The 22,283-nt window shown below is 36.9% G+C and overlaps 1 protein-coding gene across 2 annotated transcripts in view; it reads right to left on the bottom strand.

The window, feature by feature from the left end:
* Window positions 1-22,283, bottom strand: part of GPD2 (glycerol-3-phosphate dehydrogenase 2) — a 135,895-nt gene that overhangs the window by 78,612 nt on the left and 35,000 nt on the right. For both annotated transcript variants that reach the window (XM_081052554.1, XM_081052555.1), the window contains exon 3: window positions 5,818-5,989. In XM_081052554.1, coding sequence (XP_080908680.1) covers window positions 5,818-5,989 — 172 coding nt within the window. The remainder of the gene's footprint in view (window positions 1-5,817; window positions 5,990-22,283) is intronic.

The following is a 22,283-nucleotide window of genomic DNA, read 5'->3' as shown; positions in this document are numbered from 1 at the left end:
TGTGTGTCTGTGTGTGTGTGTGTGTGTATGTAATACATTTGGAGAAGCGGGTACTCTAACATCATGTATTAAATAATAATGACAGATTTGAAATGCTGTCTTTACCATATTCTAAATTCATGTATTTAGATCTATTTCTAGACTCTTACTTTTATTCCACTGATCTATTTCTTTAGCAAACTATTTTAATTAAAGCACCACTAGAATACACTTTAATATCTGATAACTCTCTATCTACTTTATCATTATTCTTTTTTAAAGTAATCTACTTTGAAAAAGTAGATTACTTTGAAAAAGAATAATAAACCTCATAGGATATTTTTCCAGGTAAACTTTAGTAGTTTCTCAAGTCCCTCCCTCCCCTACACACACACACACACACACACACACACACACTCTCTCTTTCTCTCTCTCTCTCTCTCTCTCTCTCTCTCTCTCTCTCTCTCTCTCTCTCTCTCCTGCCAAAGAAAATCATTACATAAAATTACATTAAATTTCCAGAATAATTTTCGTAGAAACTTGCAATCTAGTCTAATTAACAATGTCCAACAAATAGCAAACTTTCATCTGCTGCAATTCTACTGTCTTAAAATAGGATTTTCTCTTCCTTCATGGTAGGACAGGGTGGTGGTAGAAGGGGTGAGAAGGGTAGAGATCTATATTTCCCAGAATGCACCATCTTCCTTTTCTGCATTTTTCCCCCTTTCATAAAACTTTACTCATGCACAAGAGTGTTACTATCATCCTTCATTTAAGTCTGAGAAACCTGAGGCTCTCTGTAAAGTTAAGACACTTGTTGAAAATCATGGAGCTAGTAAGTGATGAAGTCAAGATTTGATCCCAGTTCATTCTAATTTCATAACCTGAGTCATTTAATCACCGTGCTATACTGCCTTAGACTTGAAGGAACTGTACTGAGAAGTTAGTAACTGCTAGCCAGATGCCATTCATAAACTAAAAGTATACGTACATTTTTAAACAAGAGAATGATAATTAATTCTGCCTGCAAGAGGCAGTCTTCCCTGGAATTTGAATAGAAGCCATAAAGGTTACATTTATAAATCAGATTTTAAACCAAAAATGTACTAAGTGATCCCTGATACATACAGCTAAAGTCACATAAAAGAACAAAAAGAACTGAACAAAACGCCTTGCAGAACCCTGACAGAGTGAATATATTTATCAGATTCTCCTCATTCCAGCTCTCTTTGGAGACAAAGTGCCTACAACTGGGCTTCAAGGATATGCTTCTAACCAGGAACAAGACACAGAGGTGTTAAACCGTGAAACAATTTCTATTGATCCTAGAAACCTTCAGGAGGACGTGAGGAGAATTGTGCATATTATGCTTATAAAATGATATTCCCGAATGAAACAAATGAAAATTGATTCCCAAGAAAATGCAGATAGTACGAATGCAAATAAATGTTCCTTATGAAGACTTCACGACTTTTTCTGTTTCTTGTATAGTTTTTGTTTATCCATTACCCAAATTGCATTTGGGCATAGTATTGTATCAAAAAGCTTGTGCACACATTTTTATACAAGCCCTTAAACATCTAGTGGCTCCCCCAAAACTTTGATGTCCTGAAAAATCTAATTATTACTGGTAACTTTAAAAGATCACAGTAATTTATTTTTGTCAAATGTGACTAAAGATTAATGGATACAATCAGGAATAATTTGGTAAAAACATATCAAACACAGAGAAAGCAAAATTTGTTGTTAAGTGAAGCATCAAATACAATGAAAGAGCAAATTCCATGAATGAACAGCAACAATGCACAATTCATTAACCAAATGCCCATGATTATTTCACACTTCAGAGGGCTACTGATATGATCAGAAATTGTAGTAAAAGGATAAATATAGATTAACTTCAGCATCTCTATACATTTTAATTATAAATGCTACTCACAGGGGGCTACCGGTATAATAAATGAAATTCAAACTAAGGTTTAGCCACCCTTTTTATAAATCATAATTCCATATATATAATAGTCATTCAGTCAATTATTTTAAAAGACAACAATCAATATGCCAAGACATAGTCAAAGTAGATCATTTTCTTAGCTGTTCCTAAGTATAAAAACTAAAAATCTGGTCGACATTCAGGCTCTGGAAACTCTTAACTCCATCACTATCATCACCCTCAATCATCTACTAATTAATAGTTAATGTCCTGATTGCTCCTGAATGTTTATGATTGCTACTGAAGAAAAAATGTGTTTGTTCAGCAAATATTACTAGATTATAAGCTCCTTGAGGGCAAGAGCCCATCTTCTTAGTCTTTATATTTCCAGACCTGGTTCAGTACTTGGCCACAAACAATATTGTTCTAAATAGAGGGAAAAAAAAGAAAAACTGGAAGCAACCTAAAGAATCATTAGGAATATCCTTGCAATAAATTTTTCGCCATTAAAAAGAATGCATACTATATACACGTAAAGACTTACCAATATACTGATATTTGAAATAAACACAGCAAAAGAGTAACTATGGTTTGATCTCGTCTGTATTTTTAAAAAGATAAACCTAAAAAGTGCCCAAAAGCAAGCATAGGTAAGACTTTTCAAAAGGAGAAAAGAAATAAAAGGCATTCAATAGTGGTTGGCTTATTATTTCATTCACACTCCTTCAACCCACCCTAACTCTTAAGGGAAACAGGCTTTCCAACTCCCCTTACGTGCCCCTGCCAGTTCTAGGTCTCCATTTAAACAATTCCCTCTGCCTTCGTAGAATCTTTTCACATTTTCTCCTGTTATTATTAACACCCCGTCAGTTCTCAATTTGGGATTCTACCCAACTGTGTATTTTCTCTGCTCCACTCTGAGCATTAATGGACACAAATGGGGACACACACACACACACACACACACACACACACACAAACACACATATACTTTGTAGATAACAAATTTACATTTCCCTCTACTCCTTATCACATTCTCCATAAGGTAATTCTAAACCTTTTCTACATGGAAGTCCCCTACTCCTAGCCACAAGTAGAACACAGTGTTTAAGAACAGTTCTTCATAGTAGCACAAGCTCCCTCTTTCGTATCTTAGAATCTTTGCCCTTTGTTTCTGTCCCTGAGAAATGTCTCTTATCTCCCTGCCAAAATATTAATAAAGACACAGATCTGATAGTCCATTCCTTGAATTTTAACCAGACCTTGTTCCACATGCTTCCTTCTATTACTTGCATATTAAAGTTTTCTGTAGACGGGCTTTCACAGAGTCTACGAAAATATTCAGATTGCTCCTATTTTTAAAAAGAAAAAAAGGAAAGATGGGGGGAGGAAGGGATGGATGGATGGTAGGAAAAGGGGAGGAAACAACTGTTGCTTGCATATATTGCCTCCCTTCTTTATATCCTACTATATCACCAAGTTACCTCCTTTGTATTTTATTTGTCTCTTAAAAGTATATGTCTGTGCCTGTTCCTTCCTTATCACCCATCCATTCCTCATCACCAAAACTTATGCTCTTCAGTGTCTCAAAGTGGCCTATTCAGTCAACTCCTGAGGACTTTCCATGGCACACCAGGCCCAGCTTTGCCTGTCCACCCTTCCCTCATTCTCCCTTACATAGCCTAGATACTCCAAATTGAAACACGTGCTGTCCCTCGTGCACTGACTTCATGCTTTTCTTCCTGCATGTTCTCTCAGATTGGAACACTTTAAGCCAGCAACATTTGCCTAATAAAATTCTACCTATGCTAGGTAGCAGCTTTCTGTCTCCTGACCAAATATGACTACCCTAACCTTTATACATCCATAATACCCCCAAAACCTTTGGAAAGGTGTGTAGTCTCTGTAATGTAATTCAGTCTATGCAAATAAGTAGTAAAGAGCTGTGAGTACCCTAAAGGCGTAACTATATCACTACTCATCTTTGTATTTTCATGTAGTACCTTGCATACTGCCATGCATACAACAGGCACTAAATGAACATTTGTAAAGTGGAAATAAAAAGAATTGCTATATATTTCAGTACATAGCATGAACATAATTGGAGACATCAAGAAATATATTTTTCTGAATCCTACTGGGGAAATGATCCTCTTTAACACAGAAAATTATTACTTGGTAAATTCTAACTCCTGGGGTAGTCCCAGAACTTGGGGTAGTCCCAAACAAGGCCTCCCACTAAGTTGGGATGTCCATTCTTTCCTGGAGACCTCCAGAGGAGAGTGTTGAGTTACATCAAAGCTGGAGTCTGCCTGGCAGCAGAATAGATTCCAGTGCCTGTATTTTGAATTCACCATTATTTAGAAGACAAAAAGGACCTACCTAGGCCTTGAAGTCTACATGGAACAAAACTTAGGTATGGGTCCTGTGCAATCATAGTAAATCCAGGGCACTCTTTTGTTTGTGTGTGCCTACATGTCCTTAAATTTATTTCATTTCTTTAAGAGTAAATTGTACTAGATATGTAAGGTAATTAAGTCTAGGGTGGCTGCTGTAGTAGCTTAATCTGAGAAAAATTATTCCATGTAATAAATTATTACCATTGAGTATAAAACTGTAGTGAATATTGAGCCTTAGATCGTAACTAAAATATCCAGAGTGAAAGTTCCTTGCAGTAGGACACTGTCCCAGTCAATACATTTAAGGACATGTCCTGGACTCTTTCTCCAGGACAACGGATTCTCAGTCTTTTGTCTTCATGTTAGTAACAACCACTACAATACTGTCTATAACTTATTGAGCTTCTACTTTGTGTGACAAGCATTGTTTTAAGTCCTCTTCATGATTACACATTTAATCATTAACAGAAGGTAATTTTTCGTTTGAAAGATGAATAATGTTAGAGAAATTAATTTGCCCATATGTGTGCATGCATGTGTACACATACATACACAGAGTGCCAAAAAAATGTATACACATTTTCAGAAAGGAAAACTGTATTAAAATTGTAATACTCAATATATACTGATAACAAAAGATTAATACAAGTCGCGTTTAACTTCTGCAAGTATAATACAAGAAGTGTTTGAAGTGATTATCATCAGCGTCCAGATACTTCTGTTTACTACGGTGAACTACTGCTTGAGCAACATTGACCAAAGTGTTCACTTGTATATATTTTTTTGGCACCCTTGGTATATACATCAGATAAAGCAGCTGAGCCAGGATATGTACTCAGATTTCCTTGACTCCAAACTTACACTAATAACCACAGGGGATAAAAATTATTTTACTAAATATATCATATCTAAGAGCATTGGAGTTCCATACTAAAATTGCTTTCCATGTTTCCACTTTTAAAGAATTTTTCATCCTGTCTTTGCTAATGCTGAGTGCGACAGAAGTATAGGTTACCAACAGTCTACATATTCACATAAACTAGAGTTTCCCAAACTATAGTCCATATTTCACTGGAAGAAATGATTTTAACAAAACAGGAACAAAAAGAATTATTTTACTAGAATAATTCACTTTAATAAATCTTTTCTACTCTTCACTGACCTAAATGTGATTTCAGGTCATATACAAATATTTTTATTTCATCTAGTTAAATTTATTTTGCTATGTATTTAAAAAAAAATTAACTAGAATATCAAATCAGTGAATTCACAAGTATATAAAGTTTTCTTTTTAAATAAATTCAAGTGTAAAAAAGTTATATTTAATTTTAAAATTGTGCAAGTGCCTATATTTAAAAAATATAAAGATGCTTCACAAAGGATAGAAAATTAGTAAATACAACAGAAATGTGACTTCACTATAGGGTGCCTACAGTGTGTTTATACTGGGGAGGAAAGATGAAACGTTTCTTTACCTGTGTGACATCCATGCACGTCAGGACTCACCTCTGGTGACAGCGTCTAGTGCACAGCCACATCCTGTTGCTCCTCCTCCAATGACAAGGACATCGAATTCAGATGTGTTTTGCAAAGTTAGTAGCTGAGCTTCTCTGGAAGGAGGTTCCCTGTTGACAGGTTCTGAAACGTACTCTGCTGCTTCCACATAGGCCAGGCTCATCTGATGTAAAAGCAGATCATTTTCAGTTGTTCACCTGTACTGCTGATTTAACCAAATGTACAATATGATAAAAGAAGAGATTTGTAAGGAAGAGATACCAAAGCTAAGCCATAGCCCACAGTCCACACGAGGTTATAGGATCAACTGCCTCAGGGGGAAAAAATGTCTTTAAAATCTCTTGCTTTTTGTTTTTCATGAAGCACAACTACTGCCATGGAACAATTGGTTTCAGATTCAATATCTCAAATCTCAATCGCTTGTTTTGGTTTCATATACAGACAAGTTTAATTATTTCCCACACTGTACAGCAATTCCCAAATACCTTGTCTAAGACAAATTATAGAGAACATAAGGAAACGTTTTATCCAGTAGCAGCAATTCATTCAAGTAACATTTAAAAGCGTTGAAAGGAGGAGGAAAAAGCACTTTATGACTTTCTGCAATTTCTTAAAAGTATGTGTTCTTCATTCCTTAACTCCCCTGATAAAAATATTTTTTAGACTTTGGAGGTCCACAAGTTTAAGTCAGTACAATTAAAAAGAATCTGTTTAACAGAAGTTATTATCCAGTTTAAATAATCATCTAAGGCCAATGGGAATATTTTTCAAAGATTTTAGTCAGAGGCTTACCCATTAAATATTTTAATGGAAAAATTACAGATGTTACATATTGAATATACAGGATTTCGATTTTGGAAAGCTTTAACAATAATTCACGCCCGCCATAGTCCCCCTAAAGAATAATGACCTTCCCTATTTCTAGTTCTTTCATTAGACCGTAACTTATTATCCTAAATTCAAAATGATGCTAGTCTTTAAAAACAAAAACAAAAAAGGAGTTGCCAGAAGTCAGTCAAAAGCCTAGAAAAATAGATAAGTATCTGTTTTATTCCAAAAATAGGTTCATTCACAATATTGAACAGGGCTGACCAGCACTGCTCTAAGAGTTCAGTATCTACAGATATGTGACTTCTATTTTCTTTTCTTTAAATCACAGCATCAGTAGAAGCTATAATGGCCACGTATGAAGCTCTGAACAACAGAGCTAAAGCTTGTGCAAGAAAAAGGTGATTTCAGCTCTGACCAAGAGATTGCTCTAGTAAGTGATTTTTTTCTTCCTTTAAATAAAGTAAACCAAATTGCTGCTTACAGTTGAATTTAATTATAATCAGGACAATTGGATTGCTATAAAAATAAACCCAGAAGCCACAGACTACACTGAAAGAAACCTGGATTCGCGTCAGAGGGTCCTAAGTACAGGTCCTAGCACTCTTATTTACCATAATGTGACTTTTAACACATTATCTCTCTGAGCCTTGGTTTCTTCATTTGTAAGATGGGACAATGTGATATTTCTGTGATATTTCTATCTCTACATCTCTGAGTTGTCCTCAGTCAGAATGAAATATGAAAGTAGTTGGTCACCTATAAAGTATCACCAAAGAGTTATTGTTGTTGTTGTTGTTGAATTTGATTCCTTCATAGCACATTTAAGGGAACTTTCAAAACTTATTTTACTATCATAAAAACAAAAGGTTGTAATCACGTACATAATTTTTCAGGCTATTAATTCGGATGCTAAGCCACAAAAATCTTCTTCTCCTTTCTATAACTCCTCCTGCGAATAATCATTTCCCCGTGTTCACATTTACATACATTTATTATAACAAACTACATAAATGTAACCGCTAGGTTCTGTGTAGAACGTAACATCTTTCAGTCACAGTCTATGCCTTCCATCATTTAATGAGAAGAAAATATATATATATACACACACAGATATACAGTATTTATATACATGACAAGTATGTAAAAAGAACAAATGCCAAAATAGAGAAAAAAGCACCAGTCTATGACCATTCAGATGAGGGAGGGAGAGTCTTTTATTTGAGGATATCAATTGGGCCATGCCAGATGGGCAGGACTTGGACATGAGACTGACAAGTGACTAAACTGCCAGAGCGTTTTCACACATCAAAAGAATTTTGCTGACATTTTCTGTTTGGTAAGTTTTCTAGAAATACTTGAAAAATAAATTTAAGGACTATATAATGATGTACTTCATTAGAACTTGGTAATACTAAAAGCCTCGTATTCTACTCTGCTAACAGGTCATAACTATGAATATTAAACTCAACTGAATTTCTTTTTCAGCAAGAATGCTGGATTTGATGGACTTCTCTCATGCCTTGTGGGCAACTCATTCCACTGACTACACTGTTCCTCTTGTCTTCATCCCCTGCCTCATCCTTCTCACCAGCATGCTATAACCTGTCTTGTCTTAAAAAAATAAAAATAAAAACAAACAAAAAACACCTCATATATGTTTCTAGCAACCACCCTAAAAATTCCTGAGACCTGTATACTCTTGCTTTGCCTACTGCCTTACCTTCTACTCTCTCCTCAACACACACCTCGACTCACTGTAATGTGGATTTTCACATCACGTTACACACACCATCACCACCACCATTAAAACAGGCTAATGGTCCACTGTGCTGCTAAACCCAGTGAGCACTTTCCATCTCTCATTTTACTTGTCATCTCAGCACACACACAACTGTCCACTCACTTTGGCATCTGGGAGACAACCTTCTGAATTAAGGTATCTCTCTCTCTCTCTCTCTCTCTCGCACTCTCTCTCTCTCTCTCTCTCTCTCTCTCTTTCCCCCCACACTCCCCTCTTTTAATCATTTTCTCCTAGTTTCCTCTGGATGTCTCTCTACTGCCCAACATTAAACACTGAGGTTCCTCTTGGGTCTGTCCTAGTAACTCTTTTCAGATCACTAAAAATTCTGTCTCTCTCTCAAGAATCTCTTCCACCTTCATATTGTCAGGGATCTTTTATGACACACTAATTCCAATTTTGTTGCCCTACTCCAGCCCAGATATCAAATTAACTACTTGGCACCTCCATTTGGATATCTCACACACATCTCAAAATTGAACTGATGACTTTATCTCATCCAACTTTTTTCCCTGTCAGTGTTCCCCATCTCAGTAAAGGTACCATTGTACATCTAACTAGTGCCACTAACTTAAGTCCCATATCTAATCAATCACTGAGTTCTATCAACTCCACCTCCTAAAAACTTCTCACATCTAGTCACCTCATCTTCACTGGCACCTTTGAAATCAACGTATCCTCCCTTTTCCCTACACTAATGTGATATTCTCCTCCAGGTCTTCACACATTTACCATGCTGCCTTCCAAGTCATTCGCTACCCTGCAGATGGAGTAATCATTTTATAACCCGACTAATGTCATTCCCATGTGTAAAATCCTCAAGAGCTTCCAATTTAATTTAGGTTAAAGGTTTACTCTAGTTTCCAAGATTCTTCACAGTCTTTTAGAATAGACAATACCAAGTAATGGTGAGGATTTAACACACTGCTGGTGGAAATACAAAGTGATACAGCCATTTTGGAAAACAGTTGGGGAGTTTCTTATAAAGTGAAACACACATGTAGCATACAACCCAGCAATGCACCCCCCACCCGCCACGTAATTATTCAAGAGAAATGAAAACCTGTGTTAATACAAAACCTTTAGGCACAAGTTTATGGCAGCTTTATTTATAATTGCCAAAAATTAGGAAGATCTCAAATATCCTTTAACTGGTGAATGACTAAACAAACTTGTCATATATCTATGCAATGGAGTAATAACTGACAATAAAAAAGAACAAATTACTGACATATGCAACAACAGGAATGAATTTCAAATGCGTTATGCTAAGTCATGGCTTGGCAAATTATGGTTTTCCACCCGAATCTGGCTGCCACCTGTCTTAATAAACAAAGTTTTATTCAAACACAGTCACACCCAATCACTCATGTATAGTCTATGACTGCAACAGAATGAGTAGTTGCAACAGAGAATGCATGGCCTGCAAAACTAAAACATGTACGTAATACCTTGGCCCTTTACAGAAAAGTTTGCCAATCCCTGTGCCAAGTGAAAGAAGGTACACTCCGAAGACTACATATGGCATGATTCCATTTATATGATGTTCTGTTAAAAACAAATGTATAGGATCAGAAAACAGATCACTAATTGTCAGGATTTAGGGGGTGGGAGAGGAGAAAATTGACTATAATAGAACTTTTGAAGATGATAGAAATGATCTATATCTTGATTGTGGTGGTAATTACATGACAGTATATACTTATTAAAACTCACAGAACTGTATAGTATAAAGAGTAAATTTTATGACATGTAAATTATACCCTAGATTATACATCAATAAACTTGACTTTAAAAAAATAATAAGTAAATATGTATATAGCCTTAGGTGCCAGGCACTACTATAAAGGTTTTACTTTTTTCTACTCATTTAATCCTTACAATAACTCTATGAGTTATGTACTGTTAAGAACTCCATTTTACTGCCGTGGGCTGCCGTGTGCTGCCATGAGGGGCCCATGATTGGCGATGAACTGCCTCAGTGGGTGGGAGTAGTGGGGGGCTGCAAGGTTCCTAATACCAGCATGGGCCAGGGAGCTGTGTCCTACACAACTAGGCTGAGAAACAACAGCTTGAACCAGAGTGCGGGGTGGGGGAGGCAGGGGGGGTAGAAGAAAGAGGAAGAAAAAAAAGAACTCCATTTTATAGAAGTAACTGAGACACAGAAGATAAGTAATTGGACCCTGATTATATAGCTGGTATATGGTATCGCTGGGAATTAAACCTACACAGCCTGGCAACAGAGACTTTTGCATTGCTATACCATATTGACTACATATAATTTGAGAAAAAAAAATAAGAAACGGACTAAATAGGTATAATAGGATGAGATATCACTGGTTGCCAAATGCAGAAAGTTTTTTTTCTTGGTATGGTTTTGCTGTGGAGGTTCTGCTGAACAGTCCTTTCAAAACAATTTTTCTTGAAATATATGGCACTATTGAGAGCAATTTATTTAATTCCTGACACTACATTTAAAATAACATTTTATTTTTGTTTATTTTTTTCATAAAAGCTGGAAAGTGTTGCAACTGAGAAGCTAAGCACCAAGTTTATTTTAGAGGCAGTAAACATAGCCCAAGGCCCTACTTCTAATTATGACAAGAGAAAGACTCATATGGCTTCGAGTCACAAAAACACATCTGCACTCTACCTTCCCTAAAATATGTTGACTGAAGGGAAATAAAGAAGAGAAAAGCAGCAGGAATAAAACAGTAGTGGTAAGTAACCGCATGCTCTAAAGAAAGAGACCTTTGTGCTTCAAATCTTCCCAGACCTGCCCTATTCTCACCCTCCTTCTTTCTAAGGCCATTTGATTAAACATGAATTTGCCAAATGGCTCCATTAAAGGATTGATCCAGAGATTCTGGTAGAAGCCTTGGAAAGGCAGCATGCCCTAAAACACTTGAGAGACAAAAATATGTGTGTGTCCTGAGAAGACACCTAACCCACGATCACTTACTCATCCAATCAGTATGTACTAGAGGCCCTCAAGGATTCTACACACTGGAGGACAAAACAAAACAAAAAAAAAAAAGAGAAAATTATACTATTGCCTACTAGCTGGATTTAAGGTAGAGAAGAGGCTACAAAGAGCCACAGGGAGCACCCCCAATCCAAACTTGAAAGGTTTCCTAAAAATGATAGCTAAATCAGGTCAAAAAAGACTAATAGGCATTAGATGGGTGACAATACCAGGACAGGGAGTAGGAATAGCATGTGCTAAAACCAGTAGACCTACTAGTGAACTAGTCAGCACATTACTTTCTTAAGAACATGAGCTATCCATTCAATATTTTAAAACTGCTATATTTCAGATAACACTTAGGAATTCCAACTGAGATAAATCTGCTGAAACTGAACAGCAGTGCTCCCTGGAGGCAGGGCTCGTGCACTCTTGTTAGGTAGGCCAGGATCACCACTCACTGGCCTCGCACTTCCTTTTACCAGTCCAACCCCTGTAGGCAGAAGTTTCCCAACTCTGGCCTGAAGACAGGACAAGCCAGGCACTAGAGGATTCGGGATCTATTTTCTAAGTCAGCCATTGATGGCAAAAGAAAGGAGAGCCCAAGACACAAAGCTAGGCCTTTGCCTAGCCCAGTTCTAACCACAGCTGCCCAATAAAAAATTCTTATTTTGATAGAACAACGAGAATATCTGACACTTAATATTATTTTAACGTGTTTTTTTCTGAGTATATTTAACTATGATGGGCTATGGGAAGGTAGAATTTTTTAATTAACTTGTGAGCAAATTTTCATCTACGTTTTAAAAAGATAAAATTCCTTCAGCATTCTGATTGCAAACATACAGCTTTTGTCAAGAGAGCGGCACACTGAACACCGACATAGAACTGAACGCCAAGTTCATAATCTTTGAGAGTTTACATCCAGAGAACAGAACAAGATTCAGAATGAGATCAGTTTTACTACGTCTCTGCTCCATTAGACTTGCAAATTAAAAAAAAAAAAAAAAAAAAAAATCTAGACATTTGCAACTTCGGGCGAGACCGAAAACAAGATCTAATAATTAGTGTCTATTTCTGAAAGAAGTGCATATTTAAAGACCACAGGCAATTAACAACCACGTTGTCCTGTAATCATGTAGAGTAATAATTGGAGTAGAAAGTAGGGTTTCATGCAAATCACTTCATACTGCAACTATCATTCTCATTCTCTCCCATATTATATGATTCAATCAATTGATAATGGAACCTTAGATTTAGGGGAAATTGCTTCATGTTTTGTTCTCACTGAAATAGACTGACTATATTTGTATATTCCTGGAAGAAAAATGCAACAAACATCCTTTCCAGTGAATCTTAAGATGTTTTAATGGCGTTCACCTCCTGAATCACTTTGTGATTCTAAACAGTGATGGTTTTTCTTATACTTACATGACAGAAAGCAACATTTTGCAACATAAACATACTCAGTGAGGGGTTCATAATTACTCTGTAGGAAGAGATGCAAATGGGTAGACTGTTGTCTCTACTGGGGACCAGGCAAGAGAAAACAAAGAGTCCATCCTGTTGGAATAGCTGAGAATGGATCTCTAGTTCACCTTGAGGGTGCTATTCAGCCTTTAAGTGGCTGGGATTCGTTTGAGAAATCACAGAGAAACTCTTTTAATGGCAATCAAAATTATCATTATAAAACTTTTTATAGCTGAAAAATAGGGAAAACACTTTGGCTCTGTGTAAATCTTCAAAGAAATTCACATCATGATAGGCTATGTGATCTGCAGTTTCAGGGATGTTTTATCGGTTTTCAGATACATAGTTTAAAAACATAGAATATGTGTTTGGAAGGGTCTAACCTTGATATTGCTTTTCAATTCCAATAGTGTGCTGAGCAGTAGAGGATCTGGAGAGGAAGCCTGAGATCAGGGAGGGCAGAGAGGGAAGAAGACACAGGACTATTACCTACCTGGCCTCTGCTGGACCACACACGCTAACATGTTAGCTCCTGTAGGTCTCACAATTACCACAGATGGGAGACATCTTTTGACCACTGAAGAAACTGAGTTTTGTTATTCCTCGGGCAAATAACTGAGAGAATCAGAATTTGATCCCCAGGTTGACATGTCCTCAGCTCTGCTGTCACCTTTGCCTTTATTCTGTGGGTTACCGGGGCCCAGAGATCCACCAGCCTTCTGGTACCAGCAATGCAGGGAGTTGTTGATGGCAGCAGTGTAATCAGAAGTCCTAGGGAACTTGCAGAACTGTATAGCTAGCCACAGTGGACAGTCAAGGTGACACCCAGGGTTCCATAAAACAGCACTTTTCCTTAGAAACCTCCCTAATGCATACATCTGGAAATGGTTACAGAACTAAAAGAAGGTTCACTCGTCCCCCATTCCTCCCAGGTGAATAAAATATTGACCCAATGAGCCAAATGACCACTTCCAAGCTTTACACTCCAGATGGCCCTGGGCTACATTTTAGTTTAGACTCAAATTTGTGATGCACACTTTCCATTTCTCTGTGCATTATTTTATCAAATATCTATTTGATATTTGATATATATGTATGTATATATATATATATATTTATTTATAACTTTTCTTTGTATTCACAAGCTTATAACTAGATCTCAGATCTTCTTTGTTGAAAAATCACAAAGGGCAAACAAAATAAGGCAAGTAAACTTAACACTGCCTAACTTATCTAAAGAATCTATTTTCTTCTTAATTTGCAAAACTCTACCTAGAGGAACTCTAACTAGCATAGCTAAAGGACTCTCCCCAAAGCACTTAGAGAAAGTTTCCTCAGTCCCACAACAAGTTTCTTAAGGAGGCGTTAAAATGAATAAATAGTTGAAAATGAAATGCAAAGTCAAATCAAAATGAATGTCAATGTTGCTCAGTTAGCGACAGCCTAGAAGCTCACCAGCTGTCAACGCTAATCATAGCTCTGCCATTGACTCACTGTGTGACCTATAGCAGTACAGTTAACCTCGCTGATTTTGTATGCCAGCAGTAAAATAGCATCACAAGCTCCTCGAAGGCCTGATGTGAGTTAGAACTCAAAGATATTGCCACGGCCCCACTTTGGGAGCTAAGTGTTAAATAAAAACCAAAATTATAAGGAAGATGATAGGATGCTCTTCAAAGAACATTTCCAGCTCTGTCTGCATAATTTTAGTGCTTTAATGAAACATGCCTCTGAAGAAACAGTTAACCATATAGAGTAGTTAAGAATAGTTTCAACTGGCCTTATCGAAAAGACAGTGTATTCTGAATCTTCATCAAGCTTTAGCTATCAGACAGCCTGAACATATTTAGTTGTGTTTCTAGGAGAAAAACAGTTCTTCCAGGAATCTACACACAGGTTTCTAGACAAGAGAAGCAAATGAATAAGAGTCTTTGGCATAAACTTACAATAAAACTCTCATCAAAAGAAATATAGCTCATTTGTCAACTACATTAGAAACTAAAGTCAGGACACAGATGTAAGAGCTGGATGCTTAACAAAACTTTTTCTCTTGAGACTTCCAGAGATCACTACTGGATCACACTGCCTACCCTCCCTTACAGTTGGCTAGAGATGAGCCAGTGGATCAAAAAGCCATATAATGTGGCAGAGCCACTAGAATAAAGCGATATAGGTTCCTGAATAATTGCAAGAAACAAGTCCCCAACTTATCCACATTGAACTGTAATGTGAGCAAGAAATAAACCTTCATTGTGATAAGCCACGAGCTTTGGCAGTTGTTTATTACACAAAGTAGCTTACTCCACTTAATGCACAAATAAGAGACATGTTTAGCACTACAACCAAAGAACAAGATGCCTACTTTGTATGTATTCCATACATGGTTCAGAACATTTCTCTAATAGGTGGGGCCCTATCATTTATGGAAAAATAAACCCATAGATATAAAGCTCCAAAAGGACAGATCATTACATGCAAGCCCCACCAAACCACGGTGCGGAGACATTTCTACCTTCGTATTTCACAGAATGCTGATGCTCAAGGCTCTATAAGCAGGCAGGTGGAACCAGGAACCCTATTACTCAACCACTAGTCCCTTCTCCCCCTAAATACACATTCTTCATATGGTAGCTAACAATATGGTTTCCACCTAAACATTAAAATCAACAAAAATGGAGACTATTTAAGAACAGGTGCTGTTACAGCACTTTGTAAGATTTTTTTTTTTTTTTTTAAGAGAAAGGCTGTTTATCAACCTATGAAAAATGCCTCTGGAGATGGAAGCTTATTTACTCAGAGAGAACAAACAAGTCTGGTAGCCTGAATTGACTCATGAAGTTAAAAGCAATCTGCTAAGCATAAAGCAAATGTGTCACGTGATCATTTCAGCTACATCACTGCTCAGGAAGAGTTATACTAATTTCAACCCACTTTACACTTTAGCTTAGGAACAAGGTTACATTCTTAAAGATATTATTAAATGTGTTAAAATATATAGCTATATTCAATCAAAGATACTACTGAAGAGTGATGCTTAAGTGGTATTTTTATCATTTACATTTTCTTAATTGACTTCATGTCCTAGATGCTATGCTTACGATTTTTATGTATATATTTTTTAATTTTTTAAAGGCTGTATTTTTTAAAGTCAATTTTAGGTTTACAACAAAATTGAGAGAAAAAACCAGAAATTTCTCATATTCCTCTTGCCCTCAAACCTGCACAGCCTCCCCCACTATCAACATCACTCACCAGAATGGCACGTTTTTCACTGAGGATGAACCGACATTGACACATCATAATCACCCGAAGTCGATCGTTTACTTAAAGGTTCACTCTTGGTGCTGTACATTCTATGGTTTAGACAAATATACTAATAACACATATTCATCATTAAGAGATCATACACAGTAGTTTCATTGCCCTAAAAATCCTCTGTGTTCCACCTATTCATTTCCCCCCACAAACCCATGGCAACCACTGATCTTTTCACTGTCTCCATAGTTTTGCCTTTTCCAGAATGCCATATAGTTATAATCCTACAGGATATAGCCTTTTCATATAAGCTTCTTTCACTTAGTAATATGCATTTAAGTTTCCTCCACGCCTTTTCACGGCTTGATAACTATGTCTTTTAATGCTGAATAATATTCCATTGTCTGGATGTACCATAGTTTACCATGTTTCCCCAAAAACAAGACCTAGCCGGATAATCAGCTCTAATGCGTCTTTTGCAGCAAAAACTAATATAAGACCTGGTATTTTATATTATATTATACTATATTATATTATATTATATTATATTATATTATATTATATTATATTATATTATATTATACATTAAAGACTCGGTCTTATATTAATTTTTGCTCCAAAAGACACATTAGAGCTGATTGTCCGGCTAGATCTCATGACATTAGTCCCACAAAGTGAACTATATTAATTCACTATATTAATTATCCATTCACCAACTGAAGGACTGTTTGATTACTTACCAGTTTTGGCAATTATGAAGAAAGCTGCTGTAAACATGTGTGTGAAGGTTTTTGTGTGGACATAAATTTTCAGCTCCTTTGAGTAAAAAATATTAACGAGCGTGATTACCAGATCATATGGCAAGAGTATGTTTCGTTTTGTAAGAAACCTCCACACTGTCTTCCAAAGTAGCTGTACCATTGCATTCCTGTCAGCAATGATTTGGTGTTGTTCTTATGATTTTGGTTTCTCTTCAATCGATAATTCATGCGAACTTCAAGTTTCTCTAACATCTACCAGTTTCTCTGTCCAGATGTTAATAAAAGCAACATTATGTCAACCAAAAAGCTCAGCTATTTAAAAAAAATCTGTTACACCTTATTATACCTAGCAGGCTAGGTCTATTTTAAATTTTCATGTCCTATCTCACAGGAAGAGAAAGAAGTACAATAGATATTAAAGACCTGCTACGTGCCAGGTACTATGATCAATGGCTTCTATAAACTTAGTTACTGCTAAACAACTATGGGGGAAAAAATTGGGAGTAAAGTGGCATTGTCTTCACCTTATGAAGAAACTAGAGTTCTAAAAATTTCATAACCTGTGCACAATAGTAAGCTCACCAAAACCTGGCCACACTTGTATAAAAGCTAAAATTATACTACCTTTGCTGTTAGTAGCATTAAAACACATTCAGAAAGCAAAATATCTTTTCATCTGGGTATCCATTAAAATAAACCCCAAAGTAGATCTTACTTTGACTGATATGATCATTCTGTTTTTTGTAGCTTTGTCAATCTTTTTAATTTCGAGTCATTGGTACTACCAATCAAAAGGCCCTGGCTTATAGATTCTCTTACAAATAATGTATTGAGAAGGCGAGACTGAAACTAAAACAATGTTCTCAAAATTCCTATGGATTTTAATTATGCATCAAGTTGCCTCTCATTAGCATAAGTATTTTTCTTCATCAGTTTTGATGTTAACAACAAAGATAGTATAAGTTTAGCTTTACACATCACCAGTATCATTTTTTTCATGTTCCCACAAAGTGAACTATATTAATTAATACATAAAGCAAAGTGAATTTAGTAAGCCCTCAAAGTGTAGTGAATAGCTGTCTCTTACAAAGTGAGAGACTATTTTGCAAATCACAAAGATCCTGTCATTAACAACTATTACTACATCATTGACTTTGAGAAAAAGTAAGTTTAATTGCATTCTACTTCAAGCTAAAATGATATATAAAAATTCTAATTTTCCAAAAAAAGTTAGAGCTTTTTTAAGTATTTTTTAAAAATATTTCACTATAGATTCCAATAAATACCAGTGCACTATATGTTAATTAATTAATCAAAGAATATATCAAATAACTTATTAGGAACATGTTAACTATATAAATCAAGTCTGCCTTAACTCATATAAGCCTAAATAGAAAAAGAAAAGAAACAGTGGGAACTTCAAGAGATTTATTACTTACAACAGCAAAAGAGTTTAAGTCAATAATTGGAGTTGTCCACCTTGTTATTAGCTCATCTTCAGAACAGGAAGTAAAGAGAAGAGAAAACAGAAGGGTGTTTGTATAGCTGTTTTCAAGCTATTCTCCCACAAGTTTAGATAAAGGACCTACCATTTGCTACTAACCTCAAAGTCTTAACAAGGTGTCCCTGAATGCAAGAATCTCCAGTGACAAGAGCAACTTTCTTGCTAACTACACTATATATTCATATCACTGGGAATCTAATAATAGCTAATACTTTTTGTAAGCTTACTATGTTCCAGGAACTCTTTCAGGCTTTACTGCTCTTCAATAATCTTATGAGGGAAGTACAGGGGGCCCTCCACTACATCATTTTGTAATAATATTGAAGAGATGCCACAGAACTTAACTCTTTTTTAATTGATTAGGGTGACATTGATTAATAAAGACTATATAAGTTTCAAGTGTACAATTCTATAATACATCATCTGTATATTGCACTGCGTGCTCATCACCCAACATCTGGTCTCCTGTCACCATATATTTGACCTCTTTACCCTCTTCATTCTCCCTTACCCCCTTTCTCCTCTGGTAACTCACACTGTTGTCTGTGTCTATGAGTTTGTTTTGTTTCTTCGATTGTTGCTTTCTGTTTTATATATGAGTGAAATTACATGGTTGTCCTTTTCCAGCTGACTTATTTTGTTTAGTATGATATTCTCAAGACCTATCTATCCATAGGAATTTAACTCTTGTTTATATTAATTAGTTTATGGTAAAATTAGTTTCCTTATACGTCATTTTGCTTATAGTCACAGAGCCTATGAAAGTCGTTAAGTAAGGACATACTGTACCACTCTTCTCCCCATTTTACAGACAAGGGCGGAGGGAATGAAGCCCAGAGAATGTAAGAAATTTGTCCACGGTCATTTAGCTCTTAAGAAGTAGAGCTATGTGTTGGATGCAGACAGCCTGTAAAGACTGCTCCAAAGATCATGCTCAGGTCCTTTCTGGTATGTAGCTCAGGAATAAAACATCAATGAGAATGTCTCAATTCCTTGATTCTAATAATACCTCTCCTCACACTGAAAACACACCTTGAGTTCCATACTCTGAAGCCCATTCTCTGCCTATGTGTGGTGCACAAGAAAAAACAAAAAGATTTTCACACCCGGGCTTTGAGTAAGCTCTGAGTGGTTCTCAGGCTCCGTTCAAAGTTGGTTCACAAAGCCCACTACACCTTCACAGTGGGTAACGGAAGGAACAAACCTAGCGCGTTACGTGAGAGGGCCTACCCTCAGACCTAAATAGATCTTTGTTACATCAACCATACCACTAGGGTTAAGAAGAAACCCCACTATCACACCAACGTTTCCAGTTAGGACCTAGAAGGTATGAAATAAATGTTTCAAAAAATGCCCTTGATCTATTCTGAAAAGACAAAAGCCTGAGGCAGCACTCAGTGAAGTCTTTGCACTCCCACCCTAGTTTTGCTTCCATTCTCTCCCCATCCACCCCCATTCTTTCCACCCACCTGAGGAACCCTCAATGCAGCCTACTCTCTCTGCTTCTGCCTCTCACTACATTTTACTGGCTTAAAATAACCAAGGCCCTCTCTCCTAATTTAAACTCCCTTCTTCATCTACTCTATTTTCCTACCAGCTTGGAATTAGAAAAGGAGGGTCTCCGTGAAGTGATACTTTCCTTTCTCTAGGAACTAAGGAATCTCTAGAAGATCATCCTGTCCTAAGAAGAAGACTGGATGTCTTCTAAGTCCCTCCCCATTAAATGTTTAACATTAAACAGACCTGTACTAGAGAGGAAGTGTCAAATACCTTGCTCTTGAATCTGCACACCATTGCAGAGGTGTTTTCTTGCTACGTCCCTGGTGGGACCCCAGCTACATCCCTGCTAGGACATGTATAACCCACTGCTCACCCTCCAGTTCCTTAGCATAAGGCAGGCTTGGGGAGAAGGAAAATCAAGAAGCCTTTGTGGAAACTTAGTCACCTATTTGTGGGTGAGGATATAAAAGGGGGAAAATTAAATGAACAGGAAGCCTTTCCAAGACCACTCAAAACAGCCCTACATGTGTAACTGAAGGGGACCTGGAATGAGGCTACACTGTGGCCACAAACCTCCTGCCTGCCGGTGGGCACGATCAAAAGTCAACAAACATCCCTCTCCTTTCCCCATCTTCTTCCTCACTGGAATTGAAGATTTACGTTGCCTAGCTCCTAAAGAAAATTAATAATAATAACAATAATAATAATAATCTCTCCTTAGACCATGATCTCCATCCCTTCTAAATCTGACTTTATCTCAATGTATACACATTTTAAGAAAGGAAAACTGTATTAAAATTGCAATACTCAATATATACGGATAACAAAAGGTGAATACAAGTCACATTTGACTTCTGCAATTACAAGAGATGCTCAAAGTGGTTACCATCAGCGTCTAGACACTTGTGATTACGGCGAACTACTGCTTGAGCAACGTGGACCAAAGTGTCCACTTGTATATATTTTTTGGCACCCCCGTTTTGTGTGTGTGTGTATACACACACACACACAGACTTCACTTGGTCAACAGTGGCTGCTATTCACCACTGAAAACATAATATAAATGTTAATAATATGCTTGTATGAAGAAAAGCCACATGTAAAGTGAGACAAAAAACTCACTGCTATCACCTTTGACCCTCAACCTGCCCCCAGAAAGGCCAGCGTTCCACAAATGTCTCTCTTTACTTACCTATTCAAGCAACTGGGTAAAAGGTAAGTGAACCACATGTTATTCAATTTCCTTGTGTTTTATGTATAATTAATCAGTAGAGTATACATAATAGTTTTCCTTCCATAACAGTTTTCCTTCCATCCTTTTTCCTAGCAAATGCAAGCTAATTTAACTACAGAATATATTTTAAAGGTTTTTGTGAGATGACCTGGCACCTAAACACTTATAGCACTATCCCATCACCAAACATGCTTTAACAATTGATCAACTTTTTTTTTTTTTTTTTTTTAAGGAGGGCGCAGCTCACAGTGGCCCATGCATGGATGGAACTAGCAACCTTGATGTTATTATACCACACTCTAACCAACTGAGCTAATTGGCCACCCTAACAATTGATCTACTTTTAAAATCAACCCATTTGTATTTAGAATACAACCCTTAACTGTGTTTTTGGAAGGAAGCTTTGTACTGAGCATATCAAGTGAGCAACAGCTCGGGGCCAGGGGAGATGGAGGTGCGGGTACGGGAACACCAGCAAAATGTGCCTGAACTTAAAGTGCAGAGACAGCTTTCATGTATATCAGCATCTTGGGCTTTCAACACCAATTTCTTCTTAAAGGAGGAGAGTTCATCAGTTGGAATCACCTTAGAAAATGAAAAAATATAAAAATACAAGCCAGTACTTTAAGCATTGCTCTGTGGAAAGATGAAGCATGCCTACTCACATTTAAGGCCACACTTCTACAAAATGTAGCCAAATAATGGGTGTCAAGGGGCAGATTTTTCTTCACTACTGAAGTCAGGAAAATGCTCACCACCACCCCCACACATACACACACACACCCCGAATGGTTCTGATTGGCAGATTTTTTTCTGAGAGAGGACAGCTGAGGCCTGTGGTCCTTTTATGTCAATGGCTCAAAGAGTTGGTTTCCTCCCCTTAATCCTCACGGTGCCCTCCTCTCTTTTTGTCCCAATCCCTATGGCTATATCTCAAACTGTTACCCGAAACATACTCATGGCAGTGGCTTAAAGGGACAGGAATCACCACAAAAGAATGCACACACTTAGAGGTATATCTTATGCAATTCAGTGATTGAATATGCCTATGGTGATTTTTTCTCAAAACTTGTCAGCTTAAAATTATAAATGACTCGAACTGCCGGTATCTGTTTCATTTTGGTTATTAGGGTGGTCAG

The sequence above is a fragment of the Rhinolophus hipposideros genome (assembly GCF_964194185.1).
Source record: "Rhinolophus hipposideros genome assembly, chromosome: 6".
Classification (NCBI taxonomy): Eukaryota; Metazoa; Chordata; class Mammalia; order Chiroptera; family Rhinolophidae; genus Rhinolophus; species Rhinolophus hipposideros.
This window is presented reverse-complemented; position numbering and strand designations above follow the sequence as displayed.